General features: G+C 34.1%; 1 protein-coding gene across 4 annotated transcripts in view; it reads right to left on the bottom strand.

The window, feature by feature from the left end:
- FBXL17 (F-box and leucine rich repeat protein 17) overlaps positions 1 to 21,002 on the bottom strand; it is a 539,173-nt gene that overhangs the window by 503,064 nt on the left and 15,107 nt on the right. For all 4 annotated transcript variants that reach the window (XR_004264890.1, XM_032263825.1, XM_032264542.1 and 1 more), the window contains exons 2-3: positions 17,989 to 18,111; positions 14,867 to 15,124 (exon numbers count right to left, since the gene is read on the bottom strand). Coding sequence is in view for 3 of the 4 variants with exons in the window: in XM_032263825.1 (XP_032119716.1) it covers positions 14,867 to 15,124; positions 17,989 to 18,111 (381 nt within the window). In the remaining variant the exon portion in view is untranslated. The remainder of the gene's footprint in view (positions 1 to 14,866; positions 15,125 to 17,988; positions 18,112 to 21,002) is intronic.

The following is a 21,002-nucleotide window of genomic DNA, read 5'->3' as shown; positions in this document are numbered from 1 at the left end:
CATAATCAAATTTTATAAAGAAATTATGCATATTTAAATGCATACATATGTATTTGTGTACAGAGAAGAGACTAAAATACATACCAAGGTGTTCACAGTGGTTAATCCTGACAAGTATATGAGTTTTTATTTCCTTCTGCCTATGAATCTTCTCTAATTTTTGCAATAAACATTACTTTTGTAATAATAATTTTTAAAAACTTCCGAGTTCTGTTTCAAGTGAAGTAATGACATCAGAAACATGTGGGAATTCAGTTACTTTTCCAGGGGTGGTGATAGATATAAACTATGTTATTCTAATCTAGGCTATACTACAACCGATTAAATATTCCTACAGAAATGTAAACTTCATGAAGACAGTGGTCTGTCTATTTTGTTAAATAGGGTATCTCTGGTGTCGAGTATCTTACAATTAGTTGACACTTAATAAATATTCGTTAAATGAAAAATTAGCTGGGCGTGGTGGCACGCACCTGTGGTACTAGCTACTCGGGAGGCTGAGGCAGGAGAATTGCTTGAACCCAGGAAGTGGAGGTTGCAGTGAGCCGAGATCGTGCCACTGCACTCCAGCCTGGCCCCTGGCAACAGAGCAAGACTCTCGTCTCAAATAAATAAATAAATATTTGTTAAATGAATGAAAAAGATGATCAGGATTATGCACTATAAAAAAGTTCATTTTAAATGGGCAAATACAAGAAACCACGATTGTGGCCTCATATACTACTAAGTTCCAGTTATTCCAAGGGTTCTAACTGGCCCAAGGAGATAATTCAGGGGTCCAGGAAAGCAGATTTCTAAAAAGGACATGTTCATTTTTTAAGATATCCTCTAAGTGAACTTCAGCCTTTCCTTATTACATGAAAAACACCACAGTAGTTTAGCAATACCTGAGACTTTGTAAGCAATAGAAATGAAAGATTATTTCATATATCACTGTTGCAGATACCTTGAAATATTTTCCTCCATTAGTATTCACCATGCTCATTAGATATCAGATTTTATTGAATTCATTAAAAGAGGCATATATATTTCTATAACAAATGTACAATGGCATGTCACTGGACCTGAGAAAGCTAAATCCAAAGACAACAGTGGGAAAAGCAAAGAAGTCTACTAAAGAACTCTCAACAGGCTCACATATGTCTGGCAGTGAGGCTGAGGCTGGGGCTAGAAATATTAGAATTCTTGAAAGTCTGCTTAAAAATTAGTTAAACCCCCAGATCACCTCCCTATTACTGCATAGGCAGACCTTCCCCTTTTTCCCACAATGGCTAAAAACTGTATTTCTCTGGGGAGAGCAAAACATAGAGTTTTTGGACTGGGGTATACCACACATAGCTGGGAACCAAAAAACACTGCTGAAAATATGGGGATTTGTGAAAGCGTATACAGTGAAAATGAGAAATTCAAACAAATAGTTCTATCCAATTTTCCAGGATGAAAGGATATCAACTTCCAGACTGAAAGGGCTCATCCACGTGTCCAGCACAAATGACAAAATAGACACATGGCAATGCAAATCATTATAAAGTTTCAGAAATATGAGTTTAAAGAGATTCTACAGACTTACAGAGATAAACTTCATGGAAAGGATTAGGATGAAAATGCATCAAACTTCTTAACAAAACTAAAAGAAAGCAAAAGTCCAATCCTATCAAATTCTGAAGAGAAATTATTTCTAACCTAGAATTCTGTACTCAGGAGTCAAACTATGAATTAAGTGTGAAAGTAGAATTAGAGACATTTTCAGATATAAAAGTTATCAAAAGATTTACCTCCCATATACTCTTTATCAGGAAGGTATTGCAATCTGTGCTCTATAAAAGAAGAGAATACACCAAGGGAAAGGAAACATGACATCTGGGTAATAGAAGATCTAGCCCAACAGCAAGAGGAAGAAAACCTTAAGAATAACAGTGGTAAGATACCAAGATGACCACTAATACAATCACACTTGTATAGGAGAAGTCCAGACTAGATTATTACAGGCAAATCTGCTTTAAAGCAGTAAATTTAATTAAGTGTTCACATATAGACATACTAATGCAACTGGATGAAAGCTTTGGTCTTTATTAGTGTTAAGAGTATAAAAACTAGGTAAAGGAAAAAAAAGACATCTATTAATTCCAATGAAAACAAAATGCTTTAGAGAAAAAAAAAGGTAGGTACATAATTGTAAAATGTAAATACTGAATACTTATTTAACAAAAATTATAAAAGAATTATGTTGGAAGGATGAGCGGATAAGACACAAGGGAAGGAAGTGTAAGTGAGCTAAATCCTTATCTTCGACAGAAAAGAATCAGCAATAAATAGTCAAAAGTGAATACATTTTTAAAAAAATACAAACAGATATGGTAAGGGAAGATGTTTTCTCATTTGGTAGGAAATCCAACTAGTCTAATTCCTAGTCTCTCCACTGATTATTCTTTATTTAATAAACTGGACATTTCCAGCTCATAAGTATATATACTTCTTCCCACTGTGAATAAACCATACACAGGGAGCAAGCTATCTTTACTTCTCTATTTGGGGCCACTCTGCTGGTCAGCATAGCCAATGACTAGTCAGTTAGCCAAACTCCAGAGTCAGGTCAACAAACCCATTTATCACTGTTGGTAAGTAACATTCTCTACCTTAGATTTCCTGAGTCCTAAAGTTGACATCTTGCTCCTCCATCACTACTTCTTTGTCATACTTATCAATCTGATAACATCCTGAGCAGTCAAGAGGAGGCTCTGTGAGACCTCAACAGTTAGTACGACAACTAGAAATGCTTAGAAATAAAAGAACAGAATCTATATATTAACAGAAGGAATAGGGTGGTTTTTGGTGAAGTCTTAAACATCAATGTGAATAGACAAGTTGTATAACCTCAGGTTAAGAGATGTAAATCACAGCGCTACAGACTGGGAAAAAAAATTTAAACTGACTGCATGGTGTTCTGACATTGAAAAGTAGCTTTGGTGGCTTTATCTATAAGGAAATCACTTTTCGGAGAGGTCACATGGATAACCACACAAAGATGAGAACCATGTGAATGGCATACGCAAAAATTACCAGCATGTGAGGTAGTTAGATATGGGGAACAGTGCCTCACAGGGGAAGCTATTATGATTTACTACTACTGGGTAAAACCATCATTAATCTCACTGCAGAAACTGATATTCTGTTTCAGGCATCACTGGATATAACTGGCAAGACTGCACTTAATCAGTGCCTATCTGCACTAATCACCATTGAGCCATCCACAAATGTCCTAAGTTCCAGACTACTCAAGCACTGTAAAGTCAATCATTTTAACTGATATATTTACCAATTTGGCTGATAGTCTTTAAATCTCTCAATGTTGCTAAAGACGCTGGAACTCTACCCTGTCAAAAGGGAGAAATCCTGGTTAGTGCCCTGGCATCCAGCTGAGACACGATAAAGATGATACCTTCGGAGCAAAAACAATGCCCTAGAATAAGGCCTATTCTAGACCATTCGAGTTAGAAGGATTTGGGAAACATCTTGGGCTTTCCACAAAATAAAACATAAAACTGAACATAAACAAGATAAGGATGATCATTCAGCAACTGTAAGGCTTGCTTTAAAAAAAATATTTCTGGTTTTCAGTCTGGCATATAAGGACTTTAGAAGTTGCCGCTCTGTTCTAAAAAATAAAAAGCTAAACAAACTGAAAAATTAACAATTATTTTTAGATCCATCAGAGAAATGAGGACACAGACCAAACCACTGCTGCAAAACTGCAGAAACAGATAGGCAGATACAGAGAAGCACAACTCACCACAAGAGAAATTACTACCAGAAACCTCAGCAGGAACTAGGGCTGGAATAGGAAAACCTGAACTGTATTTGCCAAAATATTGGAGGCACAGCGTGGATAAGTCTAACAATTAAAAATTCCAGGGGGACCTAGTTATAAGATAACACTCATGCTTTTGTGAGTTTATCTACAGGAACTCTTCCAGGTCCTCAGAAGAATATTGGAGAGACATCACCTCATGCATACAGCAATGAGAGGAGAACAGTACCATTTTGAAATATGCCAGAGCATTCTAATATTCTTAACAAGGCCTGTTCTCAGGAGGAGCTGTTTTACCAGAGCCTAACCTGTGGGAGTTTTGTCAGAGCCTAACCTTCCTAGGAGAAGAGAAAGATTGAATTCCAGCCAGCTCTAATCTTCCATATAAGGAAAGAGATATACCAAACTCCAGCCCCCTCTAGCCAGCCTTGTTCACCTAAGCGTAGGGGAAAGATAGAAGCACTGATGAAGGTAGTCCAGTGGCATAAACTTGCCAAAAGATTAAAACCTAATCCTAAAACTATAGAACATTTCCCCTCTCCTCACACCTAACCATTACTAAAGGCCCATTCACAAAAGTTGCATTTCCCAGTATAGGTTGAGTATCCCTTAACCAAAATATTTGGGACCAGAAGCATTTTAATATTTGGATATTTTTCAGATTTTTGAATATTTGCATTACATTTATCAGTTGAGCATGCCTAATCTGAAAATCCAAAATCTGCAATGTTCCAATGCGTATTTCCTTTGAGTATCACGTCAGCACTTAAAAAGCTTCCAGTTTTAGACTATATTAGATTTTGGAATTTTGAGTTAGGGAGACTCAAACTGTGCATTATGTCCATCTTTCAATGAAAAATTACAAGGCATACTAACAGGCAAAAGACACAATTTCAAGTGACTGAAAAAAACATCAGAACAAGAGTCAGATATGACAGGAATGTTGGAATTATCAGACCAGAATTTTTTAAAACTATGATTAATATGCTAAGAGCTTTAATGAAAAAAGTAGGCAACATGCAAGAACCAACAGGCACTATAAAAAGAGACATTAGTAGACTGGATATGGCTGAGGAAAAAAGTCTGAGTTTAAGAATATGATAGAAAGTTTCAAAACCAAAAATCAGGAGAAAAAAGACTGAATAAAAATGAACAGAATATCTAAGAAGCACAGAAAAACTACAAAAGGTATAACATAAGTGAAAAGCGAATACAAAAAAAAGAGAGAAAAACAGGAACACAGAAACATCTGAAGTACTCATGACAAATAATTTACCCAAATTAATATCATACACCAAATTACAGATCCAAAGTTCAGATAATACCATGCAGGAAAACTGCAAACAAACAAACAAAGAAAAAACTACACCGAGACATATCATTTTCAAAGTACAAGAGATCAAAGGTTAAAAAAGAAAATCTAGAAAGAAGCCAGAGGATAAAAACACCTTATCTACAGAGGGGCAAAAATAAAAATTATATCCGACTTTTCCTTAGAAACCACACAATCGAGAAGAAAGTAGAGTAAAATATTTCAAGTTTCAAGTGAAAAAAAACCCCACCATGCTAAAATTCTATAGCCTGTGAAATTTTCTTTCAAAGGTGAAGGAGAAATAAAGACTTTCTCAGACAAACAAAAAATGAGGGAATTTGTTGCCACTAGACCTGCCTTCCAAGAAATGATTAAAAAAAAAAAAAAAAGTTCTTCAGAAACAAGGAAAACGACATAGGTAGGAAAATTGGATCTATATAGAAAAAGAATGAATCAGAGAAAGAATAATAAAGGTAAAATAAAAACTTTTCCTTATTCTTAATTAAGGTAGCAGATAACAATTTGCTCAAAATAATAATGCATTTGATCATGTACACACATATACATGCTTATATATAAGTGAAATAAATAATATCAATAATATAAGGGATGAAAAACTTTATTTTTGAGACAGTCTCACTCTGTCACTAGTCTGGAGTGCAGTGGCACACAATCTCAGCTCACTGCAATCTCCACTCCCGCGTGTTCAAGCAGTTCTTGTGCCTCAGCCTCCTAAATAGCTGGAATTACAGCCACACACCATGGCACCTGACTAATTTTTGTATTTTTAGTAGAGACAGGGTCTCTCCATGTTGGCCAGGCTGATCTCAAACTCCTGACCTCAACTAATCCACCCGCCTCTGCCTCCCCAAGTGCTGGAATTACAGGCGTGAGCCACCACACCCAGCCAGAAAACTTTAAAATATTTTGTTATTATAAGATATTTTCATTACCTGTGATATTTTCACTACCTGTGATGCAGTACAAAGTTATTTGAAAGTGGGTTTGAATTAGTTATAAATACATATTGTGAATTCTGGCGTAACTACTTTAAAAAGTAAAAGAAAAAACTATGATTGTTAAGAAAGAAAACTGAATCATTAAAATGCTCAGTTATAATCACGAAAGGCAGAAAAAGTATGAAAGACAAAAATATTAGCAAAGAACTAAGGCAGCAAAGAGTAAACTTTAACAGATATGGTAGCTATTAATTAATCCAACTATAGAAATAATGTCTTTAAACATCAATGGTCTAAAAATAGCAATTAAAAGACAGATTGTCAAAACAGATCAAAAAACAAGACCCAACTCTATGATGTCTACAAAAAATGACTTTAGACAGAAATATATAAATTAAAAGTAAACAGATGAAGAAAGATATGCCATATTCACATATATTAATTCCAGACAGAACAGTCTTCAAAGCAAAGAATGTTACCAGAGATAAAGGGGGTATTACATAATGATAAAGGAGGCAACACTCCAAAAAGACTTGGCAATCTTTAAGGTATATGTATCTAACAACAGAGCATCAGAATATGTGAAGTAAAAAATGACAGAACTAGTAGGAGAAATAGATGAATTTACTATTATAGCTGGAGACTCTTATCACATGATCCAGTGTACACCCCGGTTTTTACTCAAAGTTTTAAAATTATGTCCAAATAGTTCTATTATAAATACACAGGCACACATATGTTCACTGCAGCACTGTTTATAATAGCAAAGACCTGGAACCAACCCAAATGCCCATCAATGATAGACTGGACAAAGAAAACGTGGCACATATACACCATGGAATACTATGCAGCCATAAAAAACAATGAGTTCGTGTCCTTTGTAGGGACATGGATGAATATGGAAACCACCATTCTCAGCAAACTGACATAAGGACAGAAAACCAAACACTGCATGTTCTCACTTACAGGCACATGCTGAACAATGAGAACACATGGGCACAGGGAGGGGAACATCACACACTGGTGTCTGTTGGGGGGTGGGAAACTAGGGGAGGGACAGCAGTGGGCAGGGAAGTTGGGGAGGGATAACACAGGGAGAAATGCCTGATGTAGGTGATGGGGGGATGAAGACAGCAAACCACCATGACATGTGTATACCTATGCAACAATCCTGCAAGATCTGCACATGTACCCCAGAACTTGAAGTACCAAAAAAAAAATTATGTCCATACAAAAACCTACACACAGAAGTTTATAGCAGTTTTGTTCATAATTATTAGAGCTTGTACATGCCCAAAATGTCCTTCAGTATTTGAATGGACAAACTGTGGTACACAACAGACAATAGGATATATTAACTGCTAAAAATAAATGAGCTATGAAAAGACATGGAGGAAACTTAACTGCATACTACTAAGTGAAGGAATCGAATCTAAAGGGGTTACATACTATATGATTCAGATCATAGACATTCTAGAAGAGGTAAAACTACAAAGACAATAAAAAGATCAGGGGTTGCCAGGTGTTAGAGGAGTGGAATGAATAAATAGGCAGAGCACAGAGGATTTTTAGAGCAGTGAAGATACTCTATACTGCATCTGTAATGGTAGATACATGTCAAACTCATAGAATGTACACCACCAAGAGTGAACCCTAACATAAATTGTGAGCTTTGGAAATAATATATCAATGAAGGTTTATCAATTATAATAAATGTATCACTCTGGTGGGGGATACTGATAATGGGAGGGGCTATGCATGCATGGAATAGAAGTATGTAAGAAATTTCTGTACATTCCTCTTAATTTTGCAATGAATTCCTCTTTTAAAAGTCAAAAGAGCATTCACAGAAATTAGACGGCAAACAAAATTTCAAAATTTTAATTAATTCAAAAATGGTCTGAACAGTGAATAAAACTGTAAATTGAGACAACTGTAAATTGAGGGGAAAAGTACTTAAAAACACGCCTTCAGAAATGCTTAAGAAGCGTTACAGTTATTAACTAAAATAAAACTGGGAATAGCCATAACTTCAGACAGAACAGATTTCAGAAGAAGAAAAGTCATCAGGGATCAAGAGGGACATACACAATGATAAAAGAAACAATACTCCAGGTAGACATAATAATCCTTAACATGCATTCATCTAACAAGAGAGTGTCAGAATATGTGCAGCAAAAACTGTTAGAACTACAAGGAAAGTTAGATAAATCCACTATTAGAGTTCGTGATCTTAATATCCTTCTATCTGAAATGGACAAATTCAGCAGGCAGAAAATTAGTAAGGACACAGTTCAACTCAATAAAACCATTAATTGACTGAATATAATGGACATCTATAGACCACTTCATCCAGTAGTAGAATGCACATTCTTCTCTAACTTACATGGAATATTCACCAAGACAGGCTGCATTCCAAGGCACAAAACACATATTAACAAATTTAAAATAAAAATTATACAATGTCTGCTCTAAGACAATAAACTAAAAATGAATTCCAAAAAGATGACAGGAAAATACTCCCATAACTTTAAAATACTCTCAGAGATTTAAATAGCACATTTCTTAATAACATATGGGTCAAAGAAGAAACTTCAGAAGAAATTTTAAAATATTTTGCACTAAATGAAAATGAAAATAAAATTATCAAAATTTATGAGATACAACAAAAGCCCTGTTTAAAGGGAAATTTATAGTTATGGATGCTGTTGTAAATGAAATCGTTCAGGTTCTATTTCTTTTGTGGTGTGTAAAAATACAACTGATATATTTTTATCTTGATTTTGTATCCTGGCACTGTGCTGAAATCATGTATTAGTCCAAATGGGTTTTTTGTGGTTTCTTTAGGGTTTTCCATTCATAAAATAATGTCATCTTCAAATAAAAATAGTTTTACTTCTTCCTTTCCAACTGGAAGCACTTCATTTCTTTTTCTTGCCAAATTGCTCCTTACTTCCAGAACAATGTAAAACAGGATTGCCAAAAGCAGGCATTCTTATCTTGTTCTTGATCTTAGTAGAAAAGTTTTCCATCTTTTATCACTGAATATGTTATTTGTGGGTTTGTCACATATGGTCTTTATCATGTTTAGGAAGCATCTCTCTATTCCTAGGTTGATAGGTGTATTTTTTTTCTTTTTTCAAGAAAGGCTGTTTATTTCACCAAATGTTTTTGTATACCAATTAGGATGATTGGGTTTTTTCCCCCTTCATTCTCTTAATGTGGTATATTACATTGATCGATATATGTATGTTGAGCCACCCTTGTACTCCTTGGATAAATCATCGTAGGTCACAGTGTAGAATCCTTTTAATCTGCTGCTAAATTCAGTTTGCTAGCATTTTGAAGATTTTTACATATTCATTAAAGACACTGGTTTGTAGTTGTTTTCTGTCTGTTTTGTAGCTTCATTTTTGTACAGTCTTTGGCTGGCTTCAGAATCAGGGTAATGCTGGCCTCGCAGAATAAGTTAAGAAGTGTTATCTCCTCTTCAAAGAGTTTGAGAGTTTGAGAAGGACTGGTGTTAATTCTTCTTTAAATATTTGAAAACATTCATTGGTAAAGCTATTTGGTCCTTAGCCTTTCTTCATTGGCAATTTTTTAACTAATTCAGTCTCCTTATTTATTGTAAGTAAATATTTTCAGATTTTCTACCTTTTCATTTTTTTGTTAAGAGATGAGGCCTTGCTATATTGCCCTGACTGAAGTGCAGTGACTATAACCTAAAACTCTTGGGCTCAATCAATCCTCCTGCCCGAAGCTCCCAAGTAGCTGGAACTCAAGAGTTTCTACTTCTTGGGTCAGTTTTTCTGGTTTCTGTATTTCTAGAAAATTTCTATTTCATCTAGGCTATTCAATTTGTTGGTACGCGGTTATTCATGGTTTTCTCATACAATACTTTTTATTTCTATAAAATCAGTAGTAATGTCTACTCTTTCATTTATGATTTAAATGACAGAATCCCTAAAATACACACACACACACACACACACACACACACACACACACACACATATTAGGGATTCTGTTGTTAGGTACACACATGGTTATAACTGCTATTATCTTCCTGACAGAATAATGTTATATATTTATCAATATATAATAATTCTGTCTCTTTGATCCCTTTTGGACTTAAAATGTTTGTTGTTGTTGTTGTTTGATAATAAAACAGCTATTCAGGCTCTCTCTTGGTATGGAATATCTTCTTCCATCCTTTCAACCTCTATGTAGTTACTTTTATCAGTTTTCTTTCTTCTTCATTTGGCTTTAAGTTACTGTCTTATTTCAGCCAGAAGGAATCCCTTTAGCATTTCTTGTAGGGTAGATCTATTAGCAACAAACTCCTTTAGCTTTTGCTTATCTGGAAATATCTCAATGTCCCCTTGAATGTCATCCTGTGCTTTAATAGTATTGACAAATACAGAATTCTTGCTTGACTTTTTTTCTTTCAGCACTTTAAATATTGTCAGCCCATAGCTTTCTAGCTTCCATAGTTCCTGATGATAAATCAGTTGTAAATCTTATTGAGAAGTGCTTGTATGTGATGAGTCACTTATCTTTTACTGCTTTCAAAATTCTGTCTTTGACTTCTCACAATTAGACTATAATGTGTCTCAGTGTAGACCTCTCTGACATTATACTACTTGAATTTATTGAGTTTCTTGGATGTATAGATTCATATCTTCCACCAAATTTTGGATGTTTGGGCCATTATTTCTTCAAATATTCTTCTTGCCCCTTTTATTTCTCCTTTTTTCTGGAATTACTAATGTGTGAATGTTCTTCCGCTTGATGGATGTCCCACAGGTCTTTTAGGCTCTACTTACTTTTCTTCACTCTTTTTTCTTTCTGCTTCTTAGACTCAATAAATTCAATTGTCCTATCTTCAGGTTCACTTATTCTTTCTTCCACCTGTTCACATCTGCTCTTGAAGCCCCCTGGTAAATTTTTTATTTCAGTTATTGTACTTCTCAGCTCCAGAATTTCTATTTGGTTCTTTTCATAATTTCTAACTCTTCACTGATATTCTCAATTTGTTCATACATTATTTTTCTTATTTCCTTTAGTTCTCATGGTTTCCTTTACATCTTTGAGCATATTTCAGATACTTGATTTAAAATAATTATCTAGTAAATCCAATGTTCAGGCTTCCTCAAGAATGGGTTCTATTTATTCTGTTTTAATGGGTAATACTGTTTTCTTTGCATGCCTCTAATTTCTTGTTGAAAATTAGGTATTAAAATATTAGATTATAATGTGGTACTTGGGAAATTAGATTCTCCCCACTTCCCTATGTTTCACTGTTTTTGATTAATTACTTAGCTAGTGTTCAGCCAGTGTTTTGAAAGAGATTTCCTTGGAAGCCAAAGCTTAAAAACAAAACTAAAACAAAAAACAAAAGCACTTATCCTAGTCTTTGCAGACTGGCTGTGTGCTGGGATATTCCTTTAAGACTTAACCATACCATTCACAACTCTGCCTTGGCCTTTACTTCCTGCTTGTACTGGGCCTAGCAAGCACACAGTGAGAAAGTTTATGGTCTTCTTAGGTCTTTCCTGAACATGTGTCCTGCCCTGGGCATGCATGTGGCTTTCTAAATTCCCTTCTATATACTGAGGCTGATTGTACTAATTTCAAAACAAAAATAAAAATAAAAACAAACTCTATGTCAGGGTCTTTCTCCCAGGTCAGCTGTATTTCTCACCATACTCTATTGCCCAAAAAAGCTTGCCCAAAAGCAAGTTTTCATTTGCTTTATAATGTGTTCAACCAATGCCCACTAATTTCCCTGCCTGACTGTGTTCGAATTAGGTAAAACAGATATATAAGCACCTGCATCAGCCCTTCAAGTAGTTCTCAGGTAGGTTGATCGGACAAATGCAATAATTTGCAAATAAGATCTGCTAGGCTCCCTCTGGAACAAGGCATCTGGGTCCCACACTGGCAACTCAGACTGTCACCTTCAAGACTGTTGCCAAGCTGGGGAAGGAATGAGGCTCCGGCAAATAAAAAAGCCACAAAGCATTCCTTCCACCTTTCGGTTGTCTTTTTCCTGTCTCAACATTCCTTCGGTTGGTATAAACCTTTGACATTTCCAGGTTCTGACAAAGTTGAATCTGATAGTTTAGGCTTGTTTTCAATGTTTTTGTGGAAAGGTAGGGTTTTAGAGCTGCCTGCTCCAACATTTTGCTGATGGCACTCTAAGTAGTTATTTTTAAAGACCTAAAAATTGATAGCATAGCCAGATCAAAATCTACTAATGTAACATTTATTATTTTTGTGCTATTTTATCTTTAAAAAGCCTAGTGACTTATTTCCAGAAATTTCTACTGAGCTCCATGAGTTGGAATGTTAAACTGCTAAAACTGCATATAATTAGTCACATAAAATTGCAACAATGAATATAATTTCTTATATTTTAATACTTTGACTACTATTATTGTTTGTTTGCTGGCAAGTACTAAATGATAACAAAATATTAGGAAAATTGAAAAAACTTTTTATTCTTGATTAAATATTTTTCCCCTAGATACATAATTGTAGTTTTAAAAGATGTATACAATAGAAATACATTCCAATGGTAAAATTGAGTGACTACTATGAAAATAAAAATACAAATATTTAAGGGTGGTATTTCAGAAAAAGGACAGTATTCAGCCAAAAGCAGCCTGACTTTTTTAGGTGCTATACCATGTTTAAGAAATATTGTTAAGCAGAATCCGATATTTAAAACACCAGAGTCTACATCTATTAGAGCTCCAAATTGAAATGCTTTAAGCAACTGTTTTTGTAAACAAACTGACAGAATTCAAAAAGCACACATATTTGTTGTCTGCTAAAGTCAATCAAACTTATGGCAGTTATAAAGAAAACATATTCTAAAGAAATTATCAATAAGATTTACATACCTCATTCTAAAACACTTGTCAGTTTTTACTTACAGATGAGGTAAAAAAACAAAACCATGCAATAATCTGTAGAATCAATAATTCAGTCAATTGCTAAATTAATGAGTTGAAGAAAAAATAACAGCCCCAATAAAATCAACAATTATGGCTAGTTCCTTATTAGGCTTTTGTAACTTTATTATACATTTTAACATAACATTGTTAGTTTACTAAAACCATAATATAAATCTATAGTTGGATTTATGAAATATCACTGGGTCATAAATTAATTTAATCAGTGGGCCAAGGCCAACATTTATTTAACATAGTAGTATAGAACAGAATAGATAATATCAATGAGCACTGCACATAGGATATGTATTGTTTCATAAAACTTTATTTCTATTTTATATATATATGAAAGCCATTCTCTTTCTAATATACCCTTCTATTTTATACATATATGAAAGCCATTCTTTCTACAATACCTATAACACTATTCTATAAGAGGAAAAGAGTCTATTATGAAATCAGACATACCCTGCTACAGCAGTCTTAAGTACAGGATAATATTCTCTACACTGCAATGATATCCTATGTAATTACTTAAGAATAAAACTACCTATGGGGGAAAAAATTTGATTGTTTTTGCTAGTTTTATCAGAATATTACCTGACATGTAATTAATTCATAATTCAGAAACCATAAAAATCTGAAGGAAACATCTTATCTAAGTAAGTTAACAGGTTCCAAAATACCTCACATTTTAAGGAAGATTTACATAATTAGTCTCAAAGTTGTAAATATAAGATAAATTCATAATACTTGATTGGCATATTAAATTTTGCTCCTTCTCTACTTTACCTATATTCTTTTTCACAAAGATTACTAGCTATACCCTAAGAAGCCTGCTAAACTACTATTTGTGTTATATCAGAATTAAATATAAAATAGATTTAATCTAGTTCTTAATAAACACATACACATTTTTAAAATGTTTCTTTGTAAAAGATAAACTGCTGAGAAATTTTGATCAAATAAAATCATGCTATATACACAAAATATATATTTCTTCAGAAAAGATTAATACGTTTAAGAACTTCATAAAATGCTTTGCTAATAAATAATCCTATACATAGTAGAAATGAATCAAGAAAAATATTAAAACAAATAAGACTTTTTGTACAATATGCCTTTGCAAACAAAATAGGCTCCCTTATAAGTTGGTAACATTCTTAATACATAAATTGTACTGACACACCCAGTACTCACTATTTAAGATAATCTTCCCAAATTTCTTCTCATACTAAGCTTTCAGTTAATTCATATATAAGGTTTAAATTTAAGGATATTCATCTGTTGAATAAATGATCCACTCTGAGCCAAGAAACCTTAAATGTCACTTCCAAAGGAAATAAACAGAAGGAATGCATAATACTATTTTTAACCCAGTTATTATGCCAAATATAGGTAATTAGCCCTTTGTTCTAACTTTTATGCTCTTCAATTTGAACTTCCATTTATGTCTTAAATTTAAGCATGTATGTCATCTAGTATAATAAAAGGGAAATTAAAAGCTAATTTTTAAAACCTCATGCTGACCCAAAGTACACAGTTGCCTAAAGCAAAATGTGGTACAAAATTTAAGTAACAAAAGCACAAACTAATAAAATGGCTGGTCAAAGAAGTTCAGGCTCTCACTACAAAACACAGCAGTTAATTTACTGATTATAACCACGGCATTCTAGTTCACTAATCTAAACAAATATTCATTAATATCTAAAAAAGATGACTCACTTGAGTCTCAGCATTATTTTTAAAATAACCATTTAAAACGTTGTTGCTAGAAAACATTTTGAATTAATTCAAGTAAAATCACTTTATAAATGCGAAAATTTACCTGCTTGAGTCCTTCATCAGTAAGTTTGTCCTGGTTGCCTACATGCACTTTCTGAAGTAAAGGACAGTGAGAGGCAACCGCAATAATAGAGGTGTCAGAAAGTTGTTTACACCTGTAGGCTGTATACCTAAGAAGTCCAGGACATTTAAATGCTAGAACACATACGCCAGTATCAGACATACTACGACAATCAGAAATGTTGATTTCAATTATATTCTGACTTCTTGATGCAATTTTTTCCAATAATTCATCAGTGACCTGTAAGAGAAAAAGCAATAAATTTAAACTTTTGCTACAAATAAAAATTTATTTTCCATTCTTTAACTAAATTTTCCTCAATAAGCAGTATACTAATTACATTATAGCATGAACAATACAATAAAAAAATAAACCTTCTTAATATTGAAGCATAACAAGAATTTGGTATAATAAAAATATTATATTTGGTCTTTGTCCCAAATTCTTGCCACAGATCTCCCAAAACTCTTGGAATTTCCTAAGTAATAGAATTTCTTTAGTTATTCATACAAGCCCTTTAGACCATACTTGAGTTCATACTAATGAAGTGACTTAGAGTGGGGCACCCAGATGGCTTCAGGATGAGGGCTGGTTACTAGAAAGACTAAATCCTTGATTAGAGGGTGATAACTTTCAGTGCTACTTCCAGGAGGGGAGGGAAGCTGGAGATTGGGTTATAAAAACTCAAATGACAGAGATTCAGAAGGTAAACAAATCAAAGTGCTGAGAGGGTGGCATATCCAATTCCTTGCCTTCTATATCTCTTCCATTTGGCTGGTCCTGAGCTGTATCTTTTATAAGAAACCCTTATAAGTTCTGTGAATAATTATGACTAATTATGAAAACTGAGAAGGAAATTAAGAGAACTCACAAATTTATAACTGGTCAGTGAGAAGTTCAGGTGGCTTCTGGGACTTGCAACTGACATTTGAAGTATGGGTAGTCTAGTGGGATTAAGCCCTTAAACTCAGTGATACTCTGGGAGTTTAGCTGAATTGAATTGTTGTACTTCCAGTTAGTATCAGAAAATTGTTTGTTAGTGTGGGAAAAAAACCCACATATTTGATGTCAGAAGTGGTACCAGAAAACACCAACAAAGGATATGGCTTTCTTTCTAAAAGCCTAAAAATCTAACCTTATTTTGAAAATTCACTTTAATTAAACCTTCAAATTCAGCAAAAACTCACCACAAACAAAACCATATTGAGATTTTCAATGTTTCACTTTCCATTTGTAACTCATGAAATAGTTAACATCAGTCATAATGTTATATGTATTTTCACTTTTTACAGCTGATATCAGATGATACAACAGCACATAAGTTTTAAATCTTTTACTGTTTCTATGAGAATGCTACATCTCATATAATTCATGGGTTAGAAAATATACCATTTTGCAAATCAGAACACCAAAGACTATATAGAAATGTCCACATCAAAAAGCTTTTCTCAGAAGAGTCAATGCTAAATATAAGTAAACTTAGAATTCATCTGGTTTTACTCAGATGGCCAACTGAATTTTTTTTTAAACCAGCCTCTATATATTCTGTGCCCAATCACCACATTTTCAAAATACAAAACATAGTTAATGTTATTCAAGTCATTTCAGTAAAAATAATGGAGACAGAAAATGTGCATAAAATTTAGAATAGAAGGAAAGAACTACACTGTTAAGCAGCACTCAGAGTAAGAGCCAAAGATAAAACTATCTATGTTTATGCTTGTTGGAAACAGCATAAACATAGTTCCTGAAAAAGTTAAAACTCTGACATACCTTTCCTTTAATTTTTTACTTTTTCATTCTCCATATCTTACTACCAACATCGGGCTGGGAGCGGTGGGAATGTGGTGTCGGGGAGGACGCTATTCTTGGTATTAATTCATAATAAATAATTCAAACATTGAAGAGTAATGAAATAACAAGCTGATAGATTGCTTTACACATATATTCTCTCCATTCCACTGTCCACAACTAACTTCCTCACCATTCTCCTTGGACATAAATGTCATGAACACAAGCAGATAAATAACAAGTTATGTTAATTGTTTTAACCTCTTATTAATGAAGCAGAAAAACAGAAAGGGAACAACTTATGCACAAATCCTCATGAGCTTGCTTAACTTGGTTAAAGTGTGTGTAATACACACACAAACACATACACTACCAGTATGCTATAGCTGGCTCGTTGCAACTCACAAGAGTTTATAGTGTGCCCCTCTTTCCAAATCTGCATTCAATGGCATAACGTCTAGCCTGACAATGGTTATGGTGGGAGTATTTATATAATAGAAATTGGCAAATATTACAAATCAAGGCTTTTGTTTTAAAGCCAGTTGTTAAACATTTGTAAGGACACCAGTAGTAATATACCATGGCAGAATTTAGAACAGGTTTAGTACTTCAATAAAATCCTATTCTTATTGATATTTTTACAAATTTCTAATGGCAAATACTACCAAGTTTTAAAAATGGGATCTAACAAGTCCAAAAAACTGTTAGTAATAAACATTTTTTTTCCTAATTTATGCCCCTATATAAACACATTAAGCAGCTAAGCAACAGGAAAAGTAGAAAATCCACCAAAAGAAAAGTTAAGAAAATAAAAGGTTATCTTAGCCCATTTTACTTCCATTTCTTCATCTGTAAAACAAAAAAAAATAACAGTATCTACTTACAGAGTTGTTGGGTGGGTCAAAAGAATTAATATGCATAACGCCCTTAGAACAGTACACAGCACAGAGGCAGTACTACAGAAACGTTTGCCATCATTTTCTACTATTAAGCTAGTAATACTAATATGATCTCCAGCAATTAAAAAAAGTTTAACAACGTTTTGAAAAGGTAATGGAAAAAGACAAAGAAAAAAAGAATTAAATAGCAACCCTAAATTACCAATCTACACCAAAAAAACCATCTTATTTACTATGAGAATCCAGCTTTAACTTGAATTCACATACACAAAAAAATACAAAAGCACAAAATTTTACATTATAGTCATTTGAACTATGTTAAAAGAAAAAAAAAGACAGTAAAGATTTCTGAAGAGAAATAAAGATATTTTTTGAGTAGGTCATATGAGTGTTACTTGGAATTAGATTCCATACCTGCTGACGACTACTAAGATCCAGCTGCTTCCAAAACTGGAAGTCTAAACAAAGGTCACGCCAGTACTTGCAAACCAATGATGCAGAAAGGCAACGCTCATCCAGTGACAAATTGGAAAATATCTGTGAATAAAAAAAACGGTACCATATAATATGTGCTAAATATTTTCAAGACACAGGAAAAGGTTTTTATTAGTTACAAAAAGTTAACTTTTTAAAAAGAAAACCTTTTTGAATAAAAGTGGCCATTTTGTAAGTCACTGTAAGAGACTGCCTTAAAGAGAAACTATGACATAGGAGCTAAAAATGGACTGATGTTATGGAGGAGAAGAGAACAGACACATACTAACATTTGTGTTCATGTATATCTTTGTGTTTGCTTGTGTTTAAAAAAAAAATGAATTGAAAGCATAAACCAAAAACTAATAAAAAAAAATGTCTACATTTCTGGAAAAGGAAAGACGACGAGAGAAGAAAGAGTGATAAACTTGAGAATATTCTGACATTTTAGTTTTACAGTTTGACCTTGGAGCCATGTGAACTTTTTATATGTGATTTAAGAAAAAAAGAAAAATAAAGTAAATCATAAGAAAGGTACTTTACCTTTATGGTATCTTTTCCAAAACATCCATAACCCAATCTAATACTAAGGAAAAAATATATACAAAATATGGAACATTCTACACTGGATCAAAATTCCTCAAAAAATTCAAGGTCATGAAAAACAACAAAAAAAGACAGAAATTATCACAATCCAGAGGAGACTAAGAAAGAATGACAACTAATGGAGAGAGATCCAAGATGGCTGATCACTAGCCGCTCGAGATTGCAGCTCCCACTAAAAGCGCAGAGCACAAGAGGATGTCATACTTTCAGATCAATTTTTGTTGCTCACGCACCAAGGGATTCCCAGTGGAGGAGCCCCACGGATTACCAGCGTGACTCTTGTGGCCAGTGAGGCAGTTTTGCTGCTGCCTTGGTGCGGTGGTTCTTGGTGCAGAGTCAGAAAAGCACCATCAATCTTAACGCCAGCGCAGTGGGTTGCTCAGATTTTAGCGCCAGGAATCAACAAGTTGGACGTCCATTCAGAAACCCAACTATAAAGACGGTAATTATAAAGACCACAGATGGATAAATCTACAAGGAAGGGAAGAAACCAGCCTAAAAAGGCTGAGAATACCCAAAATCAGAACGCCTCTCTCTCTACAGGGGATCACAGTTCCTCATCAGCAATGGAACAAGGCCTGATGGAGAAAGACTGTGTTCCATTAACAGAAGCAGACTTTAAAAAGTGGATGATAAGAAACTTCTGGGAATTAAAAGAACTTGTTCTAACCCAATGCAAAGAAACTAAGAGCTCTGAAAAAAGGTTTGATGAAATGTCAACAATAATACACAATTTAGAGAGGAACATAAGTGAATTAATGGAGCTGAAAAACATGAGAACTTCAAGAAGTATGCACAAGTTTTAATAGCTGAATTGATCAAGCAGAAGAAAAGATATCAGAGGTTGAAGACCAACTTAATGAAATAAAATGAGGAGACAGGATTAGAGAAAAAAGGATAAAAAGGAATGAGCAAAGTCTCCAAGAAATATGGGACTATGTGAAAAGACCTAATCTATGTTTGATAGGTGTGCCTGAATGTGACGAAGAGAATCAATCCAAGCTGGAAAATACGCTTCAGGATATTATTCAGGAAAACTTTCCCAACCTAGTAAGGCAGGACAATATTCAACCCCAGGTAATACAGAGAACACCACAAAGATATTCCTCAAGAAAACCAACCTCAAGGCACATAATCGCCAGATTCACCAGGGTTGAAATGAAGGAGAAAATACTGAGGGTAGCCAGAGAGAAAGGTCAGGTTACCCATAAAGGGAAGCCTATCAGACTCACAGCGGATCTCTCAGCAGAAACCCTACAAGCTAGAAGAGAGTGGGGGCCAATATTCAACATCCTTAAATAAAAGAACTTTCAACCCAGAATTTTACATCCAGCCAAACTAAGCTTCATAAGCGAAGGAAAAATAAAATCTTTTGTGAAGAAGCAAGCACTCAAGAGATTTCATCACCACCAGGCCTGCTTTACAAGAGCTTCTGAAAGAACCACTGCAAATAGAAAGGAACAATCAGTATCAGCCTTTCTAAACAATACCAAAAAATAAAGAACATCAACATAATTAAGAACTTACATCAACTAATGGGCAAAATAGCCAGCTAATATTAAATGGCAATATCAAACTCACATATATTATTATTAATTATAAATTTAAATCAACTAAATCCCCCAATCCAAAGATGGAGGCAGGCAAAAAAAGCCAAGACCCATTGGTATGCTACATCCAGACCCATCTCACATGCAAGGATACACAGACTCAAAACAAAGGGATGGAGAAAAATTTACCAACCAAATGGAGAGCAAAAATAAATAAATAAATAGAAAGCAGGAGTTGGAAATTTTGCTGATAAAATAGACTTTAAAGCAACAAAGATCAAAAGAAGCAAAGAAGGATATTACATAATGATAAAAGGATCAATGTAACAAGAAGAGCTAAAGATCCTAAATATATACGCTCCCAATACAGGAATACCCAGATATATAAGACTTGTAACAAGATTTAGACTCCCACACAATAATAGTGGGAGACTTCAACATCAATATTGACAGATCAATGAGACAGAAAGTTAACAGCGTTATCCAGGACTTGAACTTAGATCCAGAGCAAGTAGACTTAATTAACATTTATAGAACTCTCCACTTTAAATACACAAAATATACACTCTTATCAGTACCACATCACACCTATTTACAGGTTTAAATGAAATATTGGTTGGCTGCTTGTTTGTTATTTTCCTCCCTCATTTTTTTTTCATGTCTCTATTATTAAACACAATTACAGGCATACGCATTTTTAGACTGCATTCTAGCCCAGGCAATAAAGCAACACCCCTGTTCTCTCTCCCTCTCCCTCTTCCTCTTTCTTCCTCTTCTTCATTCTTTTTTTTCTTTTTT

Source organism: Sapajus apella, unplaced genomic scaffold, assembly GCF_009761245.1.
Source record: "Sapajus apella isolate SASKATOON/1434 unplaced genomic scaffold, GSC_monkey_1.0 scaffold1, whole genome shotgun sequence".
Classification (NCBI taxonomy): Eukaryota; Metazoa; Chordata; class Mammalia; order Primates; family Cebidae; genus Sapajus; species Sapajus apella.
The sequence above is the reverse complement of the archived record's forward strand: the minus strand, read 5'-3'. Positions and strand labels throughout refer to the sequence as shown.